Source organism: Solea senegalensis, linkage group LG7 (genome assembly GCF_019176455.1).
Source record: "Solea senegalensis isolate Sse05_10M linkage group LG7, IFAPA_SoseM_1, whole genome shotgun sequence".
NCBI lineage: Eukaryota > Metazoa > Chordata > Actinopteri > Pleuronectiformes > Soleidae > Solea > Solea senegalensis.
In genome coordinates, this window is record NC_058027.1 from 15,550,568 (window position 1) to 15,572,479 (window position 21,912).

General features: G+C 40.5%; 1 protein-coding gene across 2 annotated transcripts in view; it reads left to right on the forward strand.

Moving 5' to 3' along the window:
- LOC122772749 (E3 SUMO-protein ligase PIAS1-like) overlaps nucleotides 1-21,912 on the forward strand; it is a 53,434-nt gene that overhangs the window by 20,112 nt on the left and 11,410 nt on the right. For both annotated transcript variants that reach the window (XM_044030996.1, XM_044030997.1), the window contains exon 2: nucleotides 8,206-8,701. In XM_044030996.1, coding sequence (XP_043886931.1) covers nucleotides 8,206-8,701 — 496 coding nt within the window. The remainder of the gene's footprint in view (nucleotides 1-8,205; nucleotides 8,702-21,912) is intronic.

Below are 21,912 nucleotides of genomic sequence, written 5' to 3' on the forward strand. Positions count from 1 at the left end.
ACCTGGCGATCTGGGGAAGACTCAGTCATTATTTTCCTCTGACTTTATGGCGATGGTGTTGGTCACTTATTTCCAGGTCTTCAGTACAAAATGTTGTCCACTTTTAAGTGGAACTGCAGAGTATTTACTGTGGATGTCTAGACAGCGAGCAGCCGTTCCTTTCTTCTTCCCAACCTCCTACCTCTCCTCCAAATACGTCTCAAAAACCAACATGGCACCAGCAAAACTGCATAAATTATATGTTATTGTGTAGATGAAAGAGCAAAAAAAAGCCTCTCTGTATATACACGACACAATCCATTTGTCAAAACGATGTCTCATGCTCCCCGAACCGCTTTCACAATTTGTGCCCGATGAATCCTGGCATTGTCACGTTGGAATTTACCCAAAAAAACCTGGACTTATTTTTTTGGACACATAACATTGCTGAACCGAATCTTGACAAAATGAAGCAGATCATAACTCTCCCCCCACAGGCTTATGGCGTATGTATAAAACTGTTATTTCTGCCCATAAATGCAGAATATTGTGAAACATCCAGAAACAGCATGTTGGAGAAATTGGAATTTGAATCCAACCAAAAAGCAGCGGGATTCCAGCCGTGCTTTATACTCAGTCTGTCACCTTCAAAAGCTTGCTGATAAATTATATTAATTAAACTATAATCATGTCATGTTTAGCTGCCCAACGCCCCATTTGTTTTGCTACAGTCAAATAAAGGTTTGAATTAATTTGCAGGTGTAAGTGTTGGCAGCCTGACCCGTGCATAAATGTGGATGTTTGACTTTTCTGATAATGTGTCCATCTTAGCTGCTCCCGCCAACCTCCCTAACACTCCCGCCCTCCCCCTCCATCCTCTGTTTTCACTGGAGCTGTGGTGAATTTCATTTTCGTTTGGAGGCTCAGCTGCTCTCTCTTTGGCTCTCTCTCTCTCTCTCTCTTTGGCGCTCTCTCTGACTCGCTCTCTTCCCATCCCCCATCATCTCATTCGTCCATCCATCACTCTCCCTAGCCCTGGGCATAGCAAATTATTACCCTGCACACCACTCTTCACTCTGAAAAGAATCTACTGGAAATTTTTAGGTCTTGATGGTGTTCAAAATATTGAATTAACTTTCCCTAAAAAAGCCCTTAGAACATTGTCAAGTCTTGAATTTAAGATGACACTGACACTGAAGCTAAAATCATTTACGTCAGCCTCAAAAGTGAGCTGACCACAGTCTGCAGCAAACACCAGCCCTCTGATGAGACTTGATGGATCCATTTTCCCAGTTTGCTCTCATGTCGCACTCGTTCCAAAACACTGTTTTTTTTTTTTTATACAAGTCTGGACCAGTTGAACAGTGTGAAGGAAATCCTTAAATCAGGCCTTAAGGGTGTGTAGCTCTTAAAGGCTGGGTGATGTGGCCAAAAAAGATTATCACAATAAATGGTTTGAAGTCAGTTGATAGCGATAATCATAGTGTGTCAGATTGTTAAAGCATGTTGTTGTCATTAACTTTAAAACATATACCACTGTCTAAAACTTTACATCCCTGAAATATTAACACACAGTACATCATATGCTAAAATATGGAGAGTATAAGAGTCTTAAAACATTATAAATGAGCATGGTTAATAATTAACTCCCTACAGCTACTGCATGTGGCTTTGCAGAGCTGTGCGATCTTGCCTGGAGCTGAAAAGCAGTGGCGATGCCGCGGAGGAATCGATGGCTCACGAAAACACCCGAAGTACTGGAATTTTGCGCTGTGATTCGGTTTAGAGCTGATGTTAGGTACGGAAATGCTAACGGCAACAACAGTCCAACTCATCTTTACTCGCATGAATGGGGTTTTGAATTAGTTAATTCAGTTGTCAATAGAAGTGCTTGCCAAATGTCCAGCAGTGCAGACTTCAGAAAGTATATTGGTATTGTTTTCTGCTCAGTTTCCTCCTCCTTACTAAAGACAGGAAGCATATTGTTTTCCTCCCATCAGTCTTGACTTGTTCACCGTATCCAGGAGGCGTGGGGGCCATACAATACGATACATCACGATATCTGTCTAACTGAAGAAAACAAAATGTCAGTAAGAGGTTAAAAGTGCAGGATTTCTCTATTTATTCACAACATAGAGACCAAAGTGCATAAAGTCTATATATTGAACATGACTTGGACATCTTTAAACGTATCCCGTTGTAAACTCCCTCTTCGTCGGCCAGGCAACTTCCGTTCAAGTTTCACTCATTCATTTGAGCAGTGCCACCGTGAGGAGACCTGAAGTACTGAAGCCCGGCGAGGGAAACTTGCAGGGACCGTTTACTTTAGAGCGCCTTTGTTAAATAAAATATCGGTATTTGTGTTTATTATCGCCTTGCATGAGGAAAGACGACGATATATTACCAAATGGATATTTTGACCCACCTCCACTATTAATGCCTCCACCACACCATCCACTAACACCAAGGGTTATGTCTGTTATTCGAAGCTTACATTGCTCACAATGGTCATTCTCACCCCTATGTCGCTGTTCAGCAATGATGGAAAAATGAAACAGGTGTGTATGAACCAAATTCATTCAGCCTAGATGCTGAGTCTGCTCTAGGGCTGCAGTGATTACTCTATTGTTTTTTGAATAGTCAAAACAAGTTCTCTGATTTTTCAGCTCCTCAAAAAATGATTTGCTCTGTATCACAGAATAATCAATAGTTGCAGCCTAAGTCTGCACCTTTTCTAGTATTATGGCATTCGCAATTTTACACATTTAAGTCACGTTTCCACCGAGTGAAACGTTCCCTTTATTTTGTGTTTACATTTGGAATGGTACCAAAATAACCAACCCCAATCGTTCCATTTTTCTTACCAGAGTAATGTTATGGTATGGTATGGGTGGAGCTAGACCCACAACAGTCAGCTGATTGGGGCGGCAGAAAGGTGTCATCCCCCGTTTTCAGACGTGTTTGAAACAGAAAGGCAAAGGAGTCGATGGCCTTTTTTATTCTGAAAAATGAGTGGACCCCCGTAATTTTGTTGTAAAAGAGGTTCAAGTGAAGAATAACCCCCTTCTGTTTGTTAAGAGAGAATGAACTGGTTTTAATCAAAGTTTTCGTCACATAAATCACCCGGTAAACAAAGGTGGAAACAACATTTTATTTAGGAGTTGTTGACTGGGAAGATGGAAGAGTTCTGGGTCCACCTGTCACGGTGAAGACAATGATTGATTGACGGAGAGCAGGAATAGAGGAGCGCAAAGAAAGGGGAGATAGTGAGAGTAGCGAGCTGTTTGTCTGTCTCTCCTCCACCACAGGCTGTTTCACTGTTTTCTCTCCTCTATTTGTTTTGTTTTTTTGTAAAGCCAGAGGAATGTTACACATCCGCAGTATGGTGGACGTGTGCGTGCGTGCGCATGCGTGTGTGTGTTTGTGCAGCATGTAGTGTGTGTGTCAGGTTAATGTGGGCTTGTGTTTGTACGTGTGTGTTTTTATCTCTTTTGTGAGTGTTTGAGAGAGAGAGAGAGAGAGAGAGAGGCAAAGAGAAATGGTGGGCAGCCAATGTCATCATTTTTTCAGATTCTCTTTCACATCCATATTTCATGGAACGGGTCATTTATGTCACCACCACGAGACACACCATACACACTATATACTTTAGGACCTTTTCTGGCATAAACACTGACCTTGTCAGGACCTGTAGTCCTCATGGAAACCAAAACCTGGTCCTAATAAGGCATAATCTAATTTCTGAGGAGCTGGTTTAGTATAGTAAGATTAGGCATTCACTGTGTATTGTTGAGGTTAGGGATAAGGCTTTGTAGTAGTCCTTAAAAGGATAGCTTTGCAAACCAATGCATGTGTGTTTCATTTGTCTTTCTGCTACTACTAAAGAGAATAATATTCAATTATTGTAATCCTTGTCAAAAAAAAAACCCCACGTCTCTTGATGATGAAAGTCCATAGACAGACAGATGCTTCCTGTGAGCTCCACCTGAGCTTCATCGTGCTGTAGGAGCTGTCTGTGTTTGACTGATCTGTTTTGATAACTGCAGCCTGGTTCAGACTGGAGGAGCATCAGAATTACATTCACATATGGCTGACCACCTCCTGAACATGTATTTACCATATGTCTCTAGTGACACATGTCTGTAGTCTGTGTTCCTCCGCACGCCCGTTCGAAAACTCTTCATTCTCAATTATATCAAGTTCATCAAAGCCGTCCTTTATCACCATTAAGAAAAACTAACGCAGATATGGACACTTGACTTGTTATAACATCTGGATTTTGTGCACATGAGTGATTGCTTAGAGGTATCAGAGGTGAAGATGCTGAGATTTTTGTTGGGAGTGACCAGGATGGACACAATTTAGAAATGAGCATATTCAAGGAAAAGCTTAGGTCGACAGGTTTGGAGATAAAGTAAGAGAGGCCAGGTTTGAGATGGTTAAGTCACACATGTACAGGAGGGACAGTGAAGGATGTTGAAGATGCCGCACAGAGGGAAAAGAGGGAGAACAAAGAGAAGAATCCTGGATGTTGTGAACAATGTTGGTGTAACAGAAGAGGACACAAGGGATAGGGCAAGATGCAGGCAGATGATTCACTGTGGCGACCCCTAAAGGGAAAGGCTGAAAGAAGCAACAGTACATTTATGACTGCTGGTGCTACTCATGTTGGGGGCTGGGGGCATAAATCTATTCTCGCAGTGACATTGTGGGGATTTGACTTCCTTTCAGGAACAAGAGGGCTTCAGGCCTGATTTATACTCCATTGCTCGAACAAAATTTAAATGGAAATTTAAATTTGGAAATAATGCTAAATGTTTGAGTTGTCTTTATGTATTGACATTGTAACAAACCTTCCTGTGAAAGTAGCACCTTTCTCTCTGTGCATTTGTCGCTTCACACACATTTTAGTGTCATATGAAATGAGGCTTTTAAGGTTGGTGTTAGCAGTCAGGGTTGTGATGAGACCACGTGTCTTCACAGAGTGGCTGTGAAGAACAGCACTTCTCATTTATTTGATTGGGTGACAATGTGTGGCGACATGGCTTGGCTCAAGGCACAGGAGTGCAGAATTAACCAGCGCCGTTCAAACTGAATCTGCCGTAGCTGCTTCTGCAGGGCTGTAACATGATGCTGTTTTGGCCAATCACACACATGGAAGTGCACATTGCTGATGAGCTCTCTGTGTCTGCTGTGAAGCCCAAGATCACAACGCTGTAAAATCTTGTTAGCGTTACAAACCACTGTGCTGTGTGTTGGTGTCCAACAAGCTTTTAAACACTTAAATCTGTTCCTACAACAGGATTGAATTTTATTGTCTCAAATCTTTAGTGGACAAACAAAACATGTCCCTGCCAAATCTGCCCCTTGTGTTGTTTTAGGGGAAGGCAAATGTCTTTGTGGACACAGCCTAAGTCTGCATGACATGTAAGCCAGTGTAATGTCCCCCAAAGGGGTGGAAACACAACTGTTTGCATTCATGTGTGAGTGTGTGTGTGTGTGTGTGTCTGTAACATATACAGTACGTGGCAGCCGTACACAAGACACACTGTTTGGTCTGTAAACAGCAGCTTCTGCTGTGTCACACTGAGGAGTTTGAAGCATTCTGAAGATGGTCTGTCCACACAGGAACTGAAAAAGCACATTCAGTCCTTGAATTTGAGGGGATTGGTCCTCGAACGTACTTGAAAATTCCTTGAATTTCATGTCAAGGTGTGGGAACCCTGATTTGTACTAAACGTTTTCAAACAAATCAGGAAAGCGGCAAAAGCACATTTTCATCTGTTTTTTTTTCTTTTTTTAATAACTTTTTTCTCTTTAATTTGATCCTGCCTGTTGCTTGACTATTTGAGTCTGTAATTTCACTGTTAGATTAATACAATAAATACCCTTCTCTTATTCTGTAATAACATTGCAAAACACACACACTTTCTTTCCTTCCTTTCCTTTTAAAATCAGGCACACAGTTTGTTTAATCTAACATTTAACCATAATGCTTTTGGCTGAAGGTGCTGATATTTGAAACACACACACGTCTTTTACCGCACTTTACTGGCACTGAAAACTCCAGTTGCAAAAAATGGAACAGGTTTTACAGTAAACTACATCACATGGGAGTTTCACTTCCTCTCTCTTAATACATCATCTTGTGTATTGATGTCGCTTGTCTGTGGTCGGATCACAGTGAGAGGTTTCTTTTGTCACCTGGGCCACTCGTGCACAGAATGAAAGTAACTCTGACACAGTGTTGGTTTCACATTCAGATACAGATACTTGTTAAGTAAAACAGTAGCAGGACAAGCTTTTGTTCTGCCTTGTAACATATCAACTCCACAGTTTCCCTGCAAATAAGACCATGGAAATGAGGAAAGTAAAAAAAAAAGATAAACAGTGAGGGTAGGGACTGTTCCATTCCGAGATACAAATTTGATTCATGGATATTTATGCATTACTTCTATTGTTTGAATCAGTGTTTTCATTTCTTTGGTGGTGCTGGTAGGTTTAGGCCATAAATAATAAAACTGCTTACAGGAGTCTTTTTAAATGTCAATTGGATGCAGAGCCTAAGAGGAACCCAGAGAGTATGCATCGTAATAAGATAAAAAAAATCAAGGCGTGAAGGTTTCCTCCTGTTTATGGACACTACACCAGACATTCTGTGCATATCTTGTGTATATAATTGAGCAGTGTAATGGAAACTGATATAGTGTGCACTAATCGCCCTGTGCACTTGGTCTTGTTAGAGCCTTGTGTTCGTGTGCATCTGTGTTTTTTTATTCCTCACTCTGTCATTAAAGGAGATTAAAGCAGGAATTTTGCTCTGTTTGTGAAAAAGATCATGTATTCATGTCTTTGAGGGCCAGTTTGTGGAATGAAGACATTTTAGTCTCTCCTCGCTTTCTGGCAGACATTTAGATAATTATTTATTTCAGGGTTAAGACTTCTCCCCGGGATTCCACCCGAATTGCGTTGCGTCTTCGTTGCACTGTTGCTGCGTGCGCTCGATCTGTCAACACCCACTGGATACATTCACAGCTCCATCCACTGTGCGGCACTGCAGGAGGAACAGTGCAGCCTGTACACGACGAAAAACATATGCAGTCAGTGGTCTCCTGGGGTTAGTTGTTGGGTTAGTGTTGATGGTTAAGGTTAGGGACCACAAGGGAACACTCAGCGTCATTTAGTGCTGAATGATAGGGCAGAAACATTACCATAACAAAAAGTTTCTCAAGTCAATTGATGATATTGATAATATCACAATTAAATTTCAGGTGGAGTTGAGTGTTGAAGAGGCCAATTGTGGTTTTAAGCATCTTTTATTTGCATCATTCATAGAAATGATTTATGTCTCAAAACATGTCTGCACATTGCATAAACATATCGATAGGATACTTATTGAACTTATTGAGTTGTCGCTCAGTGTGAATCTCATAGCTGTGATCATGTCCATTAAAAGCCAATTTTTGGGTTGCTGTATTGCCATCCAGTGCTGTTAAGCGAATATGGGGCGTTAGTTAACGAAAATAAACAGTTCATTTCTCAAAAAACTAAAGAGGAAAGTGGTTCCTGTGCAGTGAAAATGCAGATTTGTCATTCTGTTTTCATTGATTTTTTTTTGTGTTAATATTCAGACTTTTAATTTGCAAATGAAAAATGTCCATAATGTGATGGAAACCCACCTATTGAGTGTCCTTAAAAACTTACATGTGTGTGTAGAAATAGAGTTGGTTCTGTTGTGCCAGTACAGTATATATCTATCTTAATGGCTTTCCTGATGGTCTGCCTCATAGCTATAATAAGTCATATACTTTTCAACAAGCATGGTTACAACATGGTCCTCACACTATATTGTTCTGTTTTGGCACAGCTGTATCTTTGTTTTAAAGAGTAATGGGAGGAAAAAACTAATAAAAAAGTTTAATTTTATTATGTTTTAACGTGCCTCAAACTCTCTAATACTGAAACAATGTAGGTAGCTGAATGTTTGCTTGAACTGCTTGGCTTTCTCATGAATGATAATTAAATTCTGGCGAAATCAGAAAAAAGAAAAGCTGAAATTATTGAAATATGTATTACCTTTTTCCAGACTCTCAGGTTATTTTCTAATTGAATGAATTTTTTTTGAGGTGAGATTTCGAGCGTGGGATCTTGATCTCTTACAAAAGATTCAAGTGTGTTTGTGACATTTCATCCCTGATCTTATTTCTCATTTCCCTCCCTTGACAGCAAATGGTGATGAGCCTGCGGGTGTCAGAGCTACAGGTGCTGCTGGGCTATGCTGGACGCAACAAGCACGGACGCAAACACGAGCTGCTGACCAAGGCGCTGCATCTACTGAAGGCCGACTGTAGCCCCGCTGTGCACATGAAAATCAAAGAGCTCTACCGACGACGCTTTCCTGCCAAAATGGTTTCCCACTCAGAGCTGGCCCTGTCCGGACCACACCACCCTGCCTCAGCGGGAATGGTGGGAGGCGGGGGTGCTGCCCTGCCCTCTGGCCTGACACAGCTGGCTTATGAGGGTCACGCCGGTCACGGCGGAGCCCCATCACCCGCTGCCCTGCTGCCTCTCTCGCTGCTCGGCCCTGGGAAACACGAGCTGAGTGGGCTCTCGCACCACCTAGCCACCTCAGCCAAACGGCATCCGGTCCATCCAGATGTCAAGCTCCAGAGGCTCCCCTTCTATGACATGCTGGACGAACTCATCAAGCCCACAAGTCTAGGTAAGCGGAAGTGTGTTTTTTTGGGAGATATGGTTTGGGTTTAAGGTTTAATTTTGCACTACTCCCTACCACTTTTCTGCTATGGTTCACTCTCTCACTGTTCTCTCACTGTTCACTACCTTTTCAGCCGCAGCAGGCAGCTATTAAAAAAAACAAAAAACAAAAACGCTTAAAAATCCATGGACACTATCTTTTCTCCACCATCCACATTTAGCAGCTGAGGAAATTGTTGAGCTAAAAGACGGTGAATATTGCCTTTACCAATAGGCTGTGTTCAGATTACCAGAACCAAAACAGTGGTTGTTCTTGCTCATGGATTTATCTCCATTAACAACCAAGAAAACTTGTGAGTATATAAATACTTAATTATACATCAAGGTTTTTTATAGATCCTTATTTTTAGAGTGACATTCAGTCACTAAGTAAGGTTTCAGTATGCATCATAGATGAATAATGGAACTTATTAGGATATTTATATTGTAATGTATGGACTGCTATGATATAATTTGTTGTGGGTGGATTGAAAATGTCACACGCATCGTTATTATTCCTCCATACTGTGTGTGTGTGTTTCTATTAGTTATTCATTTGTCTGGAGCCACTGAATATCAATGAATCCCTGCATGTTGTCAACCATACATATGTTTAGTGGAATGCATTTCTCTAAAAAGAAAAAAAGCCCCACGTCTTCTAGGATATCACAGTTATGTGAGGCATTTGTGACATATGAAGGAAACTCTCATTTCATTATATAGTGAAGCTTCAAAAATCTTTGTTCAACGGTTCTAAATAAATTGACTCCCATCAACAACTCTTCCTCTTTCCAATTGGTGATACCGATCAGTCCAAAAGAAGAACATTTTAGACACTGGACCTTTTAGGTACATCTTTAATTAGGTTTTAAATTGGATTTTGTCTGTCTCATTACACACCTGATTCAGTATGTAAAACACTTGTCTTTTTAAGTGAATTTTGTCAAAACTAATTACATGTAAAACAAGTACTTTTTCTTGTTTTGTTTGAATTACATTGGGTTAAAAAGACGACTCTCTTTGTGAATTGCACCATAAAACAAACATCAGGTGTCCATCACTCCCCTGCAAATTAATTTCAACAAACATATTTTTCATGTAAAGTGGCCGAAAGCACTTCTAATCTACGAAAACCATCACCAGAGAAAGGAAGGCCCTGAATTGAGACAAGACTTTCTGTATCCACTCTGCCGTTTAATTTACTACTGAAGAGACTTTTAATCTGGGCTTTTATCTTGGTCAAATTTGTCATCGTATTAGCAGTGTATCCAGCATCGAGCCCTCATTTAGCATAATACAATTCTTAGAGCTCTGGGATATATTGCAAATATATGGAAATGTCTAGATTTTCTTACATTAGCATTTTAATGGAGTACGAGAACGTCTCGTGATTAATTTGCCTGCAGATGCATGTACAAACACAGCGCCTGCAGCTCTATCATCACACCATCTTTCTCCCCTTTCCTCTCCCCTTCTCACTCTATCCATTTCCTGTACATCTTCTCAGCCTACACACACACATGCTATCTCCCTCTGCTGTCTTTCTCTCCATCACCCGCCCTCACTCTCTCTCTCTGTGGCCGTCCCCCTGTTAAAATTTGCATGCAAAGTGATGAAATCACACAGGCGTACACCTGTGCCCGCAGAACACACCCTCCTGTCATTTGAATCACATCCTCCTCCTCACCCAAGGACACACACACACACTCTGCACATACACTACTTTCAAAAAACACAAGCCAACTTTCCAATAAATAATAGATGTTGATCATATTGTTCTCGGAGAAGCAGAGAGAGCGTGAGAGACAGAGAAGATGAGAATCAGTTAGAGAAGAGAAAACCCTGAGGAAGATGGTGCAACATCATTAGACAAAACCGATTCTGCTTCAAAAATGAAATTCAGCTGCAGCTTGGAGGTGATGACCCTCCTTAACCCAATAATAACAATAATGACGGGTAGTAATGAAAGCACTTTATTGTGATTACCCTCTCACAGTGAGGCTGTAAGAATTTTGTTGTGGTCTCTTCACTCCCAGCGTCACTTTTTCTTGTCTGCTTGTTTGCTCCCTTATGATTTTCTGCTCGCTCCCCCCCCTTCCTCACTCTCTATCTCTCCCCCATTGTTGTTGTTGCTTCTCCTGTTCTTCGTCGCCCATTTATTTATTTATTTATTTTTTGACTCCCCTCCCCCACTCTCTTACCCCTGGTTCACTTGTTTATTTTGCTGGAGAAAGCGTTTTTTTTTTCCTCAGCCACGTCTTTCCTTCACCTGTTTTTCTTTAAGTGCGCACGTGCCAAAAAATAAAAAAAAACCCACAACAATACAGTGAAATAACAGATTATCACTTGTTTTGTGTTGCGTCCCTGCAGCTGAAGTCTGAATAAATTAGTATGTCACTGCTGAATTTGTGATGTATAAAACTCGGATCCAATTTTGTTCTCGTCTCTATGCAATAACAATTTTACATAAATTAAAAAGAAATGAATGGACATAACTGCCAGCACGATATTATAGGAGAAAACAACAAGTGGGAAAAGGGTTGGTTTCAAATCACGTGTCATAATTTACACTGCCATACTAGTGCAATACAATTTCCCTCCCTCACTGTAAATGAACTGTTGAACTGACTTGGGTTTGACCAGTTATCGGCCTGGCAGATTATTTTTCCGGTGTCGCCAAAATAGTTAAGTTATTACAAAGTGAGCTTCTGTGGCTCTGCTGCCGTCTCTTTCTTTGGGCCATCTGCTCCCAATCCACTGCTTCAGTTGACAACCGCAAAATAACAACGTGAAGTTATTTCTTGCACTTCATTTACTACTTATTTTTTTATTTAAAGTTCAAGCATTGATAAACATGAAAGGCATTTAAACACATTTAGAGAGATTTACTCATTAACGAGCAATAGTTGGTAACTTGGTACCGATATCAGACGTGGAAAAACCATAATAGGGCCGTAAGAGCTTTGGATTTGTTTCACTGACATCTGGTCACAGACGGGACTTTTGGCAGAAGTTTGGTCTCCTCTGCCAGAAAACCCCCAAACAAATGGCATTATTGACACTGCTGAACCGATCCAGGCTCAGCTGTTTGTGTTTGTATGCACTGTGCATTATATCTGCACGGCTTAGGACGTGGCAAATGGCCGCTTTTGTATTGAAATCTCAGTGTTTCAGTGTGCTGTTATATGTTGTTATGCCTATAAATGATAAAGCTCATAATATTTAGTAAGGTTTGTGTGGTTAAGTCATGTATGGAAGTCCGTGAAAAGAAGCCTTCGGGCCTTTTTCACAGCTTTGTGAATAAGGGGATAGATTTAAAGGACAAGTAAAAAAGAAAGAGCTACAGTACAGGAAGAACAGGTTGAGTCAGGATCTCGTGATGATAAGCTGGTGCATTTTTTAATAATAAAAAGAAAGGGGAAAATACCTGAGTAAAGCCAACACTGAAGAAGGAAGGAGAGCTTGCGTGGTTTGGGAGGTTACATTTGACTACTTCAGGTCTTTAGAATGTCGGACAGGTTGAACATTTTAGGAACATTTTTAATTTTTTTCATTTCACACATTCTGTTCAATAAGACATATATCTGTTGGAGGCAAAACTAAAAAAGAAAAGACATCTTGGTCTGAAAAATAAAAGCTGCCATCACATCGTGAATTCCTGTTAACTGGTGTGAAAGCTCACGTAGCCTTATTAAAGGTTAAAAAAAAATATTTATGACATGCAAATGAATAGCTCAAGAAACCCACGTGCGGTGTGCAGAGGCCTTTTATTGCACAGAGTAAATAAACTCTGCAGCTTCCTCACTGCAGAGTCAGTCTTTTCACCATGTTATCAGTCCAGATGCTAAAAACAGCTGCAGCTCACCGTGTAGCACTGATAAACTTCAAATATCACCGCTTTGATCCACAGATGTCACAGATGAGTTGGACATAAATGTGGTTACTGATCTTCTTGCATATTTGGATTTACTGTGTAAACGCACCCTTTGATTTCCTCCCGTAAAACTGATTTCGCGCAGTAATGTGGTTTCTCGTGTGCATGTAAATGTAGTTATTTTCTCTCACCCCAGCCTCCCTCCCTCCCTCCCTCCCTCCCTCCCTCTTTCCCCTCCCTGTCATTATCCCTCCCTTACCCTCCCTCATGTCTGTGCTCTCTGCCGAGTCTTATCAGTCTGTGAGAGAAAGATTAGTTGGCCCACAGTTTTGCTGCGACGGTGTAAACTAGTGGACAGTCCGGCTACCATTTTATTACAACGGCAGCTTCACTGGTTGAACTCTAGTCTCACCTCCTCAATTATCCCTCCTCCATAGAGAACTATGCCTCACTGCTCATTATGGATATCATTGTAATGCACATGCATTATACATGATTTAATCACCATATCTGAGATGCAAGCCCATTTTGCATTTGATGAGCTTTTGTGCATAATGAATTGTTACATAGCATTTTCAGACAGCAGAGGGAAATGAAAAAATATAAAGCCTAGTTCATATTACTTTTAACCGGGTAATCCACTTGCAAGTCACAGCTGATTGCTGAAAGTCGCTAAGTTCGAAATATTCAAAGGCACAGCAGCCTGTGGAAGCCCACTGAGAAAATCACCACTCTCAAAATGCAACGTAAAGTGTAATAAGTCAATTTTAAAAGGTCACCTTGAGAAAACAGTACAATATAACCTATATAACACTGAAAATCAGACCAATTGCTATCAATAATACATCATTTTGTGATTATTGACTTGATTACTTTTACTTTTTCACAACCAGCTGTGTTTTTTCAGTACATTTACGTCAAACATGTCCTGGTCATGATCATTCAGCATTTCGCCGGGGTGTCCTTGAGTGACAAACATTTAATCAGTGCAAATCAGTTGTTATTGTTCTGTTTTATATAATACACGTTGCCTCTGTGAGTCTGTCGAGATAGTGCATCACATACAGTATCAGGAATGTACAACAGGATTTGGTGGAGGCGGTGTTCCCAAACATCTACAGTGCAGAGACCAATAAAGCACCGCTTCACAACAGCGACATCAGAACTCAACCTGACATTTACCCCTGCGTGATCCCGAGCCAAATCTCCTTCTCGCTGTAAACATTTCGGTCTTCTCACAACAAGTGAACATCAACAAAAGATCTCTGTCTGCTCTGAACTATAAACACGCCGCACAAAATGGCTTCCAGTTCTCAGAGCTTTTCAAGCCGGCAACATTTTCCTTAAAGCCCGGGTTGGTGCACCATCATCATCATCATCATCATCCTCCCCAGCAGCTGTCTGATTGAACAGACCTGTACCGTGATTGTCTGTCTTGTAGTTGACTCCAAACGTAAGCAAAACTCTGCCTTCCACTGTCAGATTTTTCAGTTTTTCTTCATACTGTGTCTAATCCTCGCTTAGATCGGGTATACACACACCAATCAGCCACCACATTCAAATCTGTTACTAGTTAGCATGTTTTGCTTGACGCCAGCTCCAAAGATATTGTGGAAAAACCTTCTGCACCATAACAAATCCAACTATTTTCGTTAACACATTTGACCAACACTGACATAAAATGACACAAAAAATATGTAGAAGTACAAAAACACAAATGAAATATAAAACAACAGTGTATATACTAATGGATGCGGAAGGGGCGGCGGCTTTACAGAATTTTTAATGCCATCTTAAACCGTCATATAAGCTCAGTGGAATGTCTTAATGAGCCCTGTAACTGTACAGCTCCCTTATGCAGAAAATGAAGGGTAAGTGGTGTAGTCTGGAGGAGGGGAAGTAACAATTCTGGAAAGTTTTTGGTTGTCATTGTGGGTGTAACATCTGTTAAACACTGTTGTTTGGATTTTTAGTGACAGGAAGAGGATTTTTTGTCTTCGTCCGGCCTGTAATGATGAGTCTATGATGGCGGGGGAGCAAAACGCTGGTTCATTGACTTATGTCGAGGCAAAAAGAATGGATACCTCGTTCATTCCAACTCTGCACCTTAACTGCCGTCCCCGTTTTGTGAAAGTTTGGTGAGCGTCGAGTAGAATAACTGTAGGAATTGTGTAGCTTAAGTTATGTTCACATCACCAGCCACATTTGTCCAATTCCAGATCAACGTTGATACAATTCCGATCAGATTGATATAAATGTGACTGCCCTCTGAAATAATACACGTGTGAACACACTCTCTCCTCCATTGTTTTTTTTTGACTTAAGATGCAAGCAGAGTTCGTCAAAGGTCAGTGCGAGAAACACAGACTGCATGAATTCCGATATCACATGGCCATGTTCTACATAGATATATCCGATTAAGTGATGCTGATTTCATTAACATCATTTTACATCTTTTTTTTACAACTAAGCTGTTAAAAAAACAGATGCATTTATCACCTAGTCATAACCAGCCATTTCAAAAAGCTCCAACTGAATATGTCTCACCAATGGGGGGAAAATGGATAGAAGTCACTTCAGCCTGGTAAACATATCCATGTAAACTGCCCAAATCAGAGCCAGAGACTTCACAAGTAATGCTGAACTGAGGGGCAGTTAAAATGGCATACAAATCATCAAAAAGTCTTTCATCGTGGTGCGTTTGCTCCTGCAAACTTCACGTAGTATCGCTTGAAGTCTCCAGGAAATAAAAGTGACTTATAAGAGGCGTGTGTGTGCTTCTGCGGTGTACCAATCAGAGAAAAAGTAGCAGCGCCACTAACACATTTAATAAACTCCAGCTGGGCTTTTGTTGTGCTGGAGAGACGGGCTATAGAACTGAGCACATTCTCTGTAGCTTAGCTCACACGTCTTCTCATCAAACCAAACCTAAAGTCAGAACCAGAGGTCAGAATCAGCATCGTAAAATATTCAAACTTTCCATGCTAGCAGGCACTGGTGTAGCCACAAGTCAGCATGTTGTAGTCACTTCCTTATTTCTACTGTGAGGAACTGTACTACGCCTGGGTGTAAGTGTAGCTGTAGGAGAAATTGTATAAAAATCTCACTGTAATTTAACGGGTGCCTTGAGACCAGGTGTGACCGAACTGGCTCATAAATCTGAGTATGTGCAAACATAAATGTGCAGGGTGCAAAGATTTGCTTTATCTCTCATTAGAGTTTTAATCTGTGTGCAGAGAATTTATGTAGAAGATGAAGAGCATAATCGTCCCCTGTGAACAGTGTTTTTTGTCTATGGATTATTTCATTCATCAAAGTAGTAATTGTGTAATATCTGTAATAATTAGGTGTGGCATTATAACTGTGTGTTCGAAGCTACAGTAAATGGATTAACCTTTTTAAAATTGTAATAAATACCCAGTTTTTTTTTAGTTTATACTGTACATTTATGCTGTTAATGATGGCTGGTGGTCCGTGAAAATACAGACCAAAACATAAACATAGTTTGCTGCCTGCAAATGAAAATTCAAACATTGAATATGCTCACTCAGGGTTCCCACGGGTCCTTGAAATCCTTGAAAGATTGTGAATTTGGAAACAAAAATTCAAGGCCCTTGAAAGTTTTTAAAATGGCCCTAAATAGACATGGGTCATTGAAAGAGCTTGAGTTTTGTGCAAGAAAGAAGTTAAGTTGATGTTTAGGTAAATGTCTTGGTTGTTTATCACGACGCCACCTACTGTTTTTTGTCCTGTATTGCTTAATGTACATAGACTAGACCTACGTAGAACAAACAGCAAGTCATAATTACTAGTGGTGTTCTGTACACTGCTGGAAAGGTCCTTGAAAAGTCCTTGAATTTGATCACAACCATGGTGTGGGAAAACCAGTGGCTGCACCATTGTTATCAATGAAGCCAGTGTTTCAAATATGTTAGAAAATAGTGGGTGAGAATATGAAAAGTCAATATCAATATTAATGAATTTTGATAGGTAATGAGGATATACAGAATATATACATATACTGCATATATACACACACAAAAATAGTTTCCAAAAAGAGCAAATGTCACTATATAGTTTAGTCAAGTCAAGTTATCTATAAAATGCAAGAAAGTTGTCCAGATTTCGTGAACATTCTTCATCTTTGCCTTCTACTATGTATGTCAGTGCATGATATCTCTTTAATCCACTGTTAATATTAGATAACATTCAATTATTTTTATGTAAATGAGGCCGGATATCAGAAACACCTCAGTATATGATAGCTGATAAAATGGCAAGAGTCCATAGTGTTCTTCCTCGTCACCATACACTTCAATCCATTCAATGTCATTTCCCCATCTGTTACCCCTCCTACCATCTGTCTGTTTTTCACACGCACATTTTACATAATGAACCAATGTCATCTTTACACCTTAGCTCTTGTCCTCTGATAACTGCACCTTATACAGGAACAGCACGGTCTCGTCAGCTGTTGTGTTTCGTCAGTACAGGCGCTTGGTTTTCCATGATTCGTGGTCGTCGGAGACTCGAGTTGCGCTTGTTTGTTTGTTGTAATTAAGCTTTCTTCTCAAAATTAATGTCCCGGTGATTTACAGTGGCAAAAATGTGCTTTATAACAGTAATTACAATTCTTCTCGCAGCGTCATTAATTTAGTGTCTTCCTTAAGCAGAGACTTTGTTTATTGAAGTTAATGTCTGATGTAGTCAACTTTCATTTTTAACATATTTAGATCTTTATTGCATGTTCTCCTCGTGTGTGTGTGGCTTTTCTCTGGCTTCTCTAGGTTCTCTGGTTTCTCCCATAGTCCAAAAACGTGCAGATTTGGGTATTAGGCAAACTGGACAACACATTGACTGTAGTTGTGAGAGTGGATGGATTGTCCTTATGTGTGTGTGTTGATTGTATTAGTGTGTCATGTTGCACCACAGCATTTGTGATATGTCTGATATTTATGAGATTCTGCAGCTTGTTAGTTTATTTTAGCATAAAGGCTATAAAATGTAAATCGGCCTCCAGCTGCATTTTTACATTTTAACCCTAACCCAGTGATGAGCTTTAGAAAAAAACTGAAAGGCAGGTTCTTGTGAGCTTTGAATGGAGCTAGGCTAACAGTGCTAATCTATTTTTACATGTTCTGGCTGTAGCTTCATATGTAACAAACAGATGTTAAGGTTTTGTTAAACTTACTTACTGCCTACTATTTTTTTACAACCTAACAAGCCACACAAGAACTCAACATCATTATAAACAGAATATAAATATCAAAGACAATATACATTTAATTATAATTTCTGAACATTCAATGTCAGCTCTGATCAAAGAAGGTATTGCACAATAAGGGAATCTTTGTTTCTAGATTGTTTACATTCTTGGTGAAAGATATGTAGGATTTCAGTATTATGAAGAGCTCTGTTTTGCACCCTAAATTTGCAGCTGCCTGCTTGAAAGTTGTGATTCAAAGTTTTGATGGGTGGCAGAGTATTGTAGCAGAGCTTGAGTTGGCCCTAAAGCGTCAGTTTCAGACTGCTTAAAACATTATAAAGTGAAGGTCAAACACTGCGTGCATATTTGTTGCACTGGGGTTAAAGAAACTGCAGTGGAAGCCTGCATGTGCATGGAGGTAAAAGTTAGATGTGTGTGTGTGTGTGTGTGTGTGTGTGTGTGTGTGTGTGTGTGTGAGAGAGAGAGGGTAAAGGAGATAGAGAGATAAGGAGGAAGACATCAATCAAAGCCCATTTCAACCCTCCTCATATCTCTCAACCACACACATCGAAAAAGCAGAAACAAATTCCCTGCCACAGAGAGCAAGAGAGGGGGAGAGAGAGTGACTTAGAGAGTGATGGACAGCCAAGAGAGAGCGAGAGAGTGAGAGAGAGCGAGAGAGCAAGCAAGGACAGAGTGAGAGAGTGAGAGAGCACTTTCTATTTATAGTCCCTGTGCCCGGAGAGGAGGAAGACTGTTGTTCGAAAGCGCACACACACTCGCTGCATATGATTTTGTTCTACATTATACAGGCTGTCACTTAAAAGAAACATACGAGAAATGCATGGCGTATAATTATTTACAATGTGGGTGGTAAGATGGGTCATTAAATGGAAAAATGATGGCTGTTTGAAAGGCTGATGGGAGGAGAAACATTACTGGCCCACTAATCACGCTCAGAACCGTAGACTGTGTCCCTCTCATCAGTCCACATGGAAATAAATTGCCTCTTTCTTCGCCGTTCCGCGGAGCGTGATAATTCACACACAGCTGTCACTCACGCGGACCGTCGTCCCACCTTGTTTTAAGTAAGGAGAGACGCAATCATTACACGTGATGAGTGGTCCTTGATCACATCTTCTGGTCTTGTCTACAGAGCCGCAGGCCAGAAGTCGGTTCCACAAAATATTACATGCAAACGAAACGGAGCGAGTATCAGTGGATTAACAGCTGCTGTCATCTGTAATTCTTCTCCACCAATTTTGTGGTGGAGTCTAAAAGCTTTTGCTTTGCCGAGAGGATTTTTGCTGCTTCTTCTTTTTTTTTTTTTTACTTCAGAAACAAAACTGTTTCCTGTAGACAACGATGTCATTCATCTGTCCTGCCTGAGCGAGAATTTACCAGTATTTTATGGAGCTATTTGTCACACACACGTCAGATTTTTAAGATTTGTAAGGTGTGTTGGAATTTTCTGGTCAACATATGAAAAGAATTAAGTATATTTCACAAACTGTTGACATATTCCTTCACACGTTCCTTTGAAGCAGCGTTACGCAACCTTTGCCAGCACCAAAATAAATTTGATGGGTCACTGGTATGTAATAGAGGTAGGAATGAAGCCTCTTTAATTTCCCCGCTGCACCTGAACATCTGTCCTTGCACTATATACAGTAAGTTCAGTGCAGGCAGGAACACTGTGAGAAGTAGGTAACCTAACAAAAGTCGGCGACCTAAATTGGGCTCGGCAGTTTGTGTGAGGGTAACGTGAAACTGAGTTCAGTTAAAAAGATGTAAAGGAGTCGTTTGTCAGTAATTTATTGTATCAAGTCATAAAATGACTGTGATATTTCATCAGAGATTAAGGAACGGGGTAAAATTTAAATACTTGCTTCACCGATCCGATAACAGTGGAGCAGCCCGTTTATATCCAGTTAAATAAAGGAGTGTACAGTTAAGTGCAGCTTCTTATAGGTTTGTGCAGGACTGGTTCCTCAAACTACCTGGCAACCTTGAGCCTCTAGGAAGGAGGGGGAGGGAGTTGAAGATTGTTCATTTAGTTAAAGTTCCCCATCACTACACTCAGTGTTTCAATTTCAATATGAAAGTGCAAATGAATACTAGACCACTTTTGTGATTTTACTGCCCTCTAAGGTTAAACAAACAAGGGTGACCCTGGTTGGGTGTAAATAACACTATAATTAATGCAATTTATAGTGTTACAGTGGTGTCAATCATAGTCAAGCACTGGCTACTCCAAAGTGGTGGCGTGGCCCCCAAATTAGATTCAGCTTAGGGCCCCATAAAGGCTTGGACCAGCACTGGTTGCATTGATTTGTATGAAACAAGCTTTACAATTCAAGTCTGACTGAAACTACCACTCCAGGCACGTACTACAGTGAAAACATATGCAGCAAAAGTTACATAGTACACACAGAGTCGAACTCTTAGCTCTCTTCTTCATGCGTTGTGTGCACACACACACACACACAACTTCTTGTTTTTCTGCTGTAATGGAGGGTGGGCTAGAAACACCAGTTATTTCCAGCACCTGTGGGTGAGCCTATAAATAGAACATGTGCGCACACACATTTTTGCACAGATATTCTGGTTACGACACTGCATTGACTTCCATTCATTTGGACAGCGTAAACAAAGTGTTTATCTCTAACCTTAACCTAACCACAATTCAAATCTTAGCCCTAAACTAACCAGTTCTTCAGAAATTAGCCCCTGAATACTGGTCCTGACAAGGTCAGTGTTTATGCCAGAAAAGGTTCTCAAGAGGCAACAAGTACAAGATCTCACACACACACACACACAAACTCACATAGACACCTTTGTGCAAGGTGATGTGGTTTTGACGTCCAGGTGTTCTTTAGCTTCTGAAATTTTTATTAGAAGGTGCTAGAGACACGCACTGATACACTGCTGTGCACACACACCTCCCCAACTCCTCTCTATGTTTGATGTCTACCTGTGCTCTGAGACAGTATTTCACTGTGCTTTACACACAGAATACAGCTATGCACTCAAATATTGTTCTGAATCACAGCTTGAACTCAAATTGCATAATTTAGCACCCTTTGTTGACTCTAGAAATCCTGACCTTCAAAAATGCAAAACACCGATTATCACCGAGTCTCACTCGTGTTCTACCTGTGCAAACTCAAAGGGAAGAGTATAAAAGACGCCTCAAGTGACTAATATTACATATTTCTGTACTGATCCTTTCTCATCGTACTCATAGGTGACATTACGGAGTTTTGCTTCCTATGAAATAAAAACCTTTGTGTTGCACGTACATGTACTACTACAAATGTTATTTCAAATCAAATCACTTTTATTGTCATTAAGCTGTACATACAACAAGTAGTGCAACAAAAAGAGAGAGCGTTTCCCAGGGATCCAAAGATTTAAATATTTAAATACACATTTACACCCCCATTTGGAGACGGCGAACCTTACATTTCACCAAAACCAGAAACATTTCCACACACGTGTCTGCATCTGAATACATAATACGCTGTTTTTAATTTATTTATAATTTATTGGACTCTGCGTAGCATAACATAAAGCATATCATGCCCATGTGTATTGTTTTTGGAGAGGTAATCACTTTCAAGAAGGAAGAGCTTGATTTTGAGTGCTTTCATTTCATTTTGCAAGAGATTTGTGGAGGTTTTTGACAAAGAAATTAACAATTGACTCGCACTATATTCAGCGTTTTTGCCATTTCTTTTCTATCACACCCATTCAGCAGCAACTCGGTGTTAAGTGAAAGAAGACCTGCTCTACCACTGAGCCAGCAACTGGTGAACAAACATGGAGTTGTAATTACTAGCTGTGTTGTGGACACTGTCCACTGTCTCTCTCCGCCGTTGACGTGAGATTCCGTGCCGAACAATAAGCGAGTGTCGTTAAGCAGAGGAGAGCAAATGATGTGAAGTACGTGATGCTTGGGAAATGGAAATTCCAAGACCGTCTCAATAAAAGTGGACGCCATTGGTGAAGCACCTCTTACAACCTTCCATCTTAAGCTGTGTCAGCACATTCAGAACTTGAATCTGAGGAAATTGGTCCTGGAAAATCCCAGAATTGG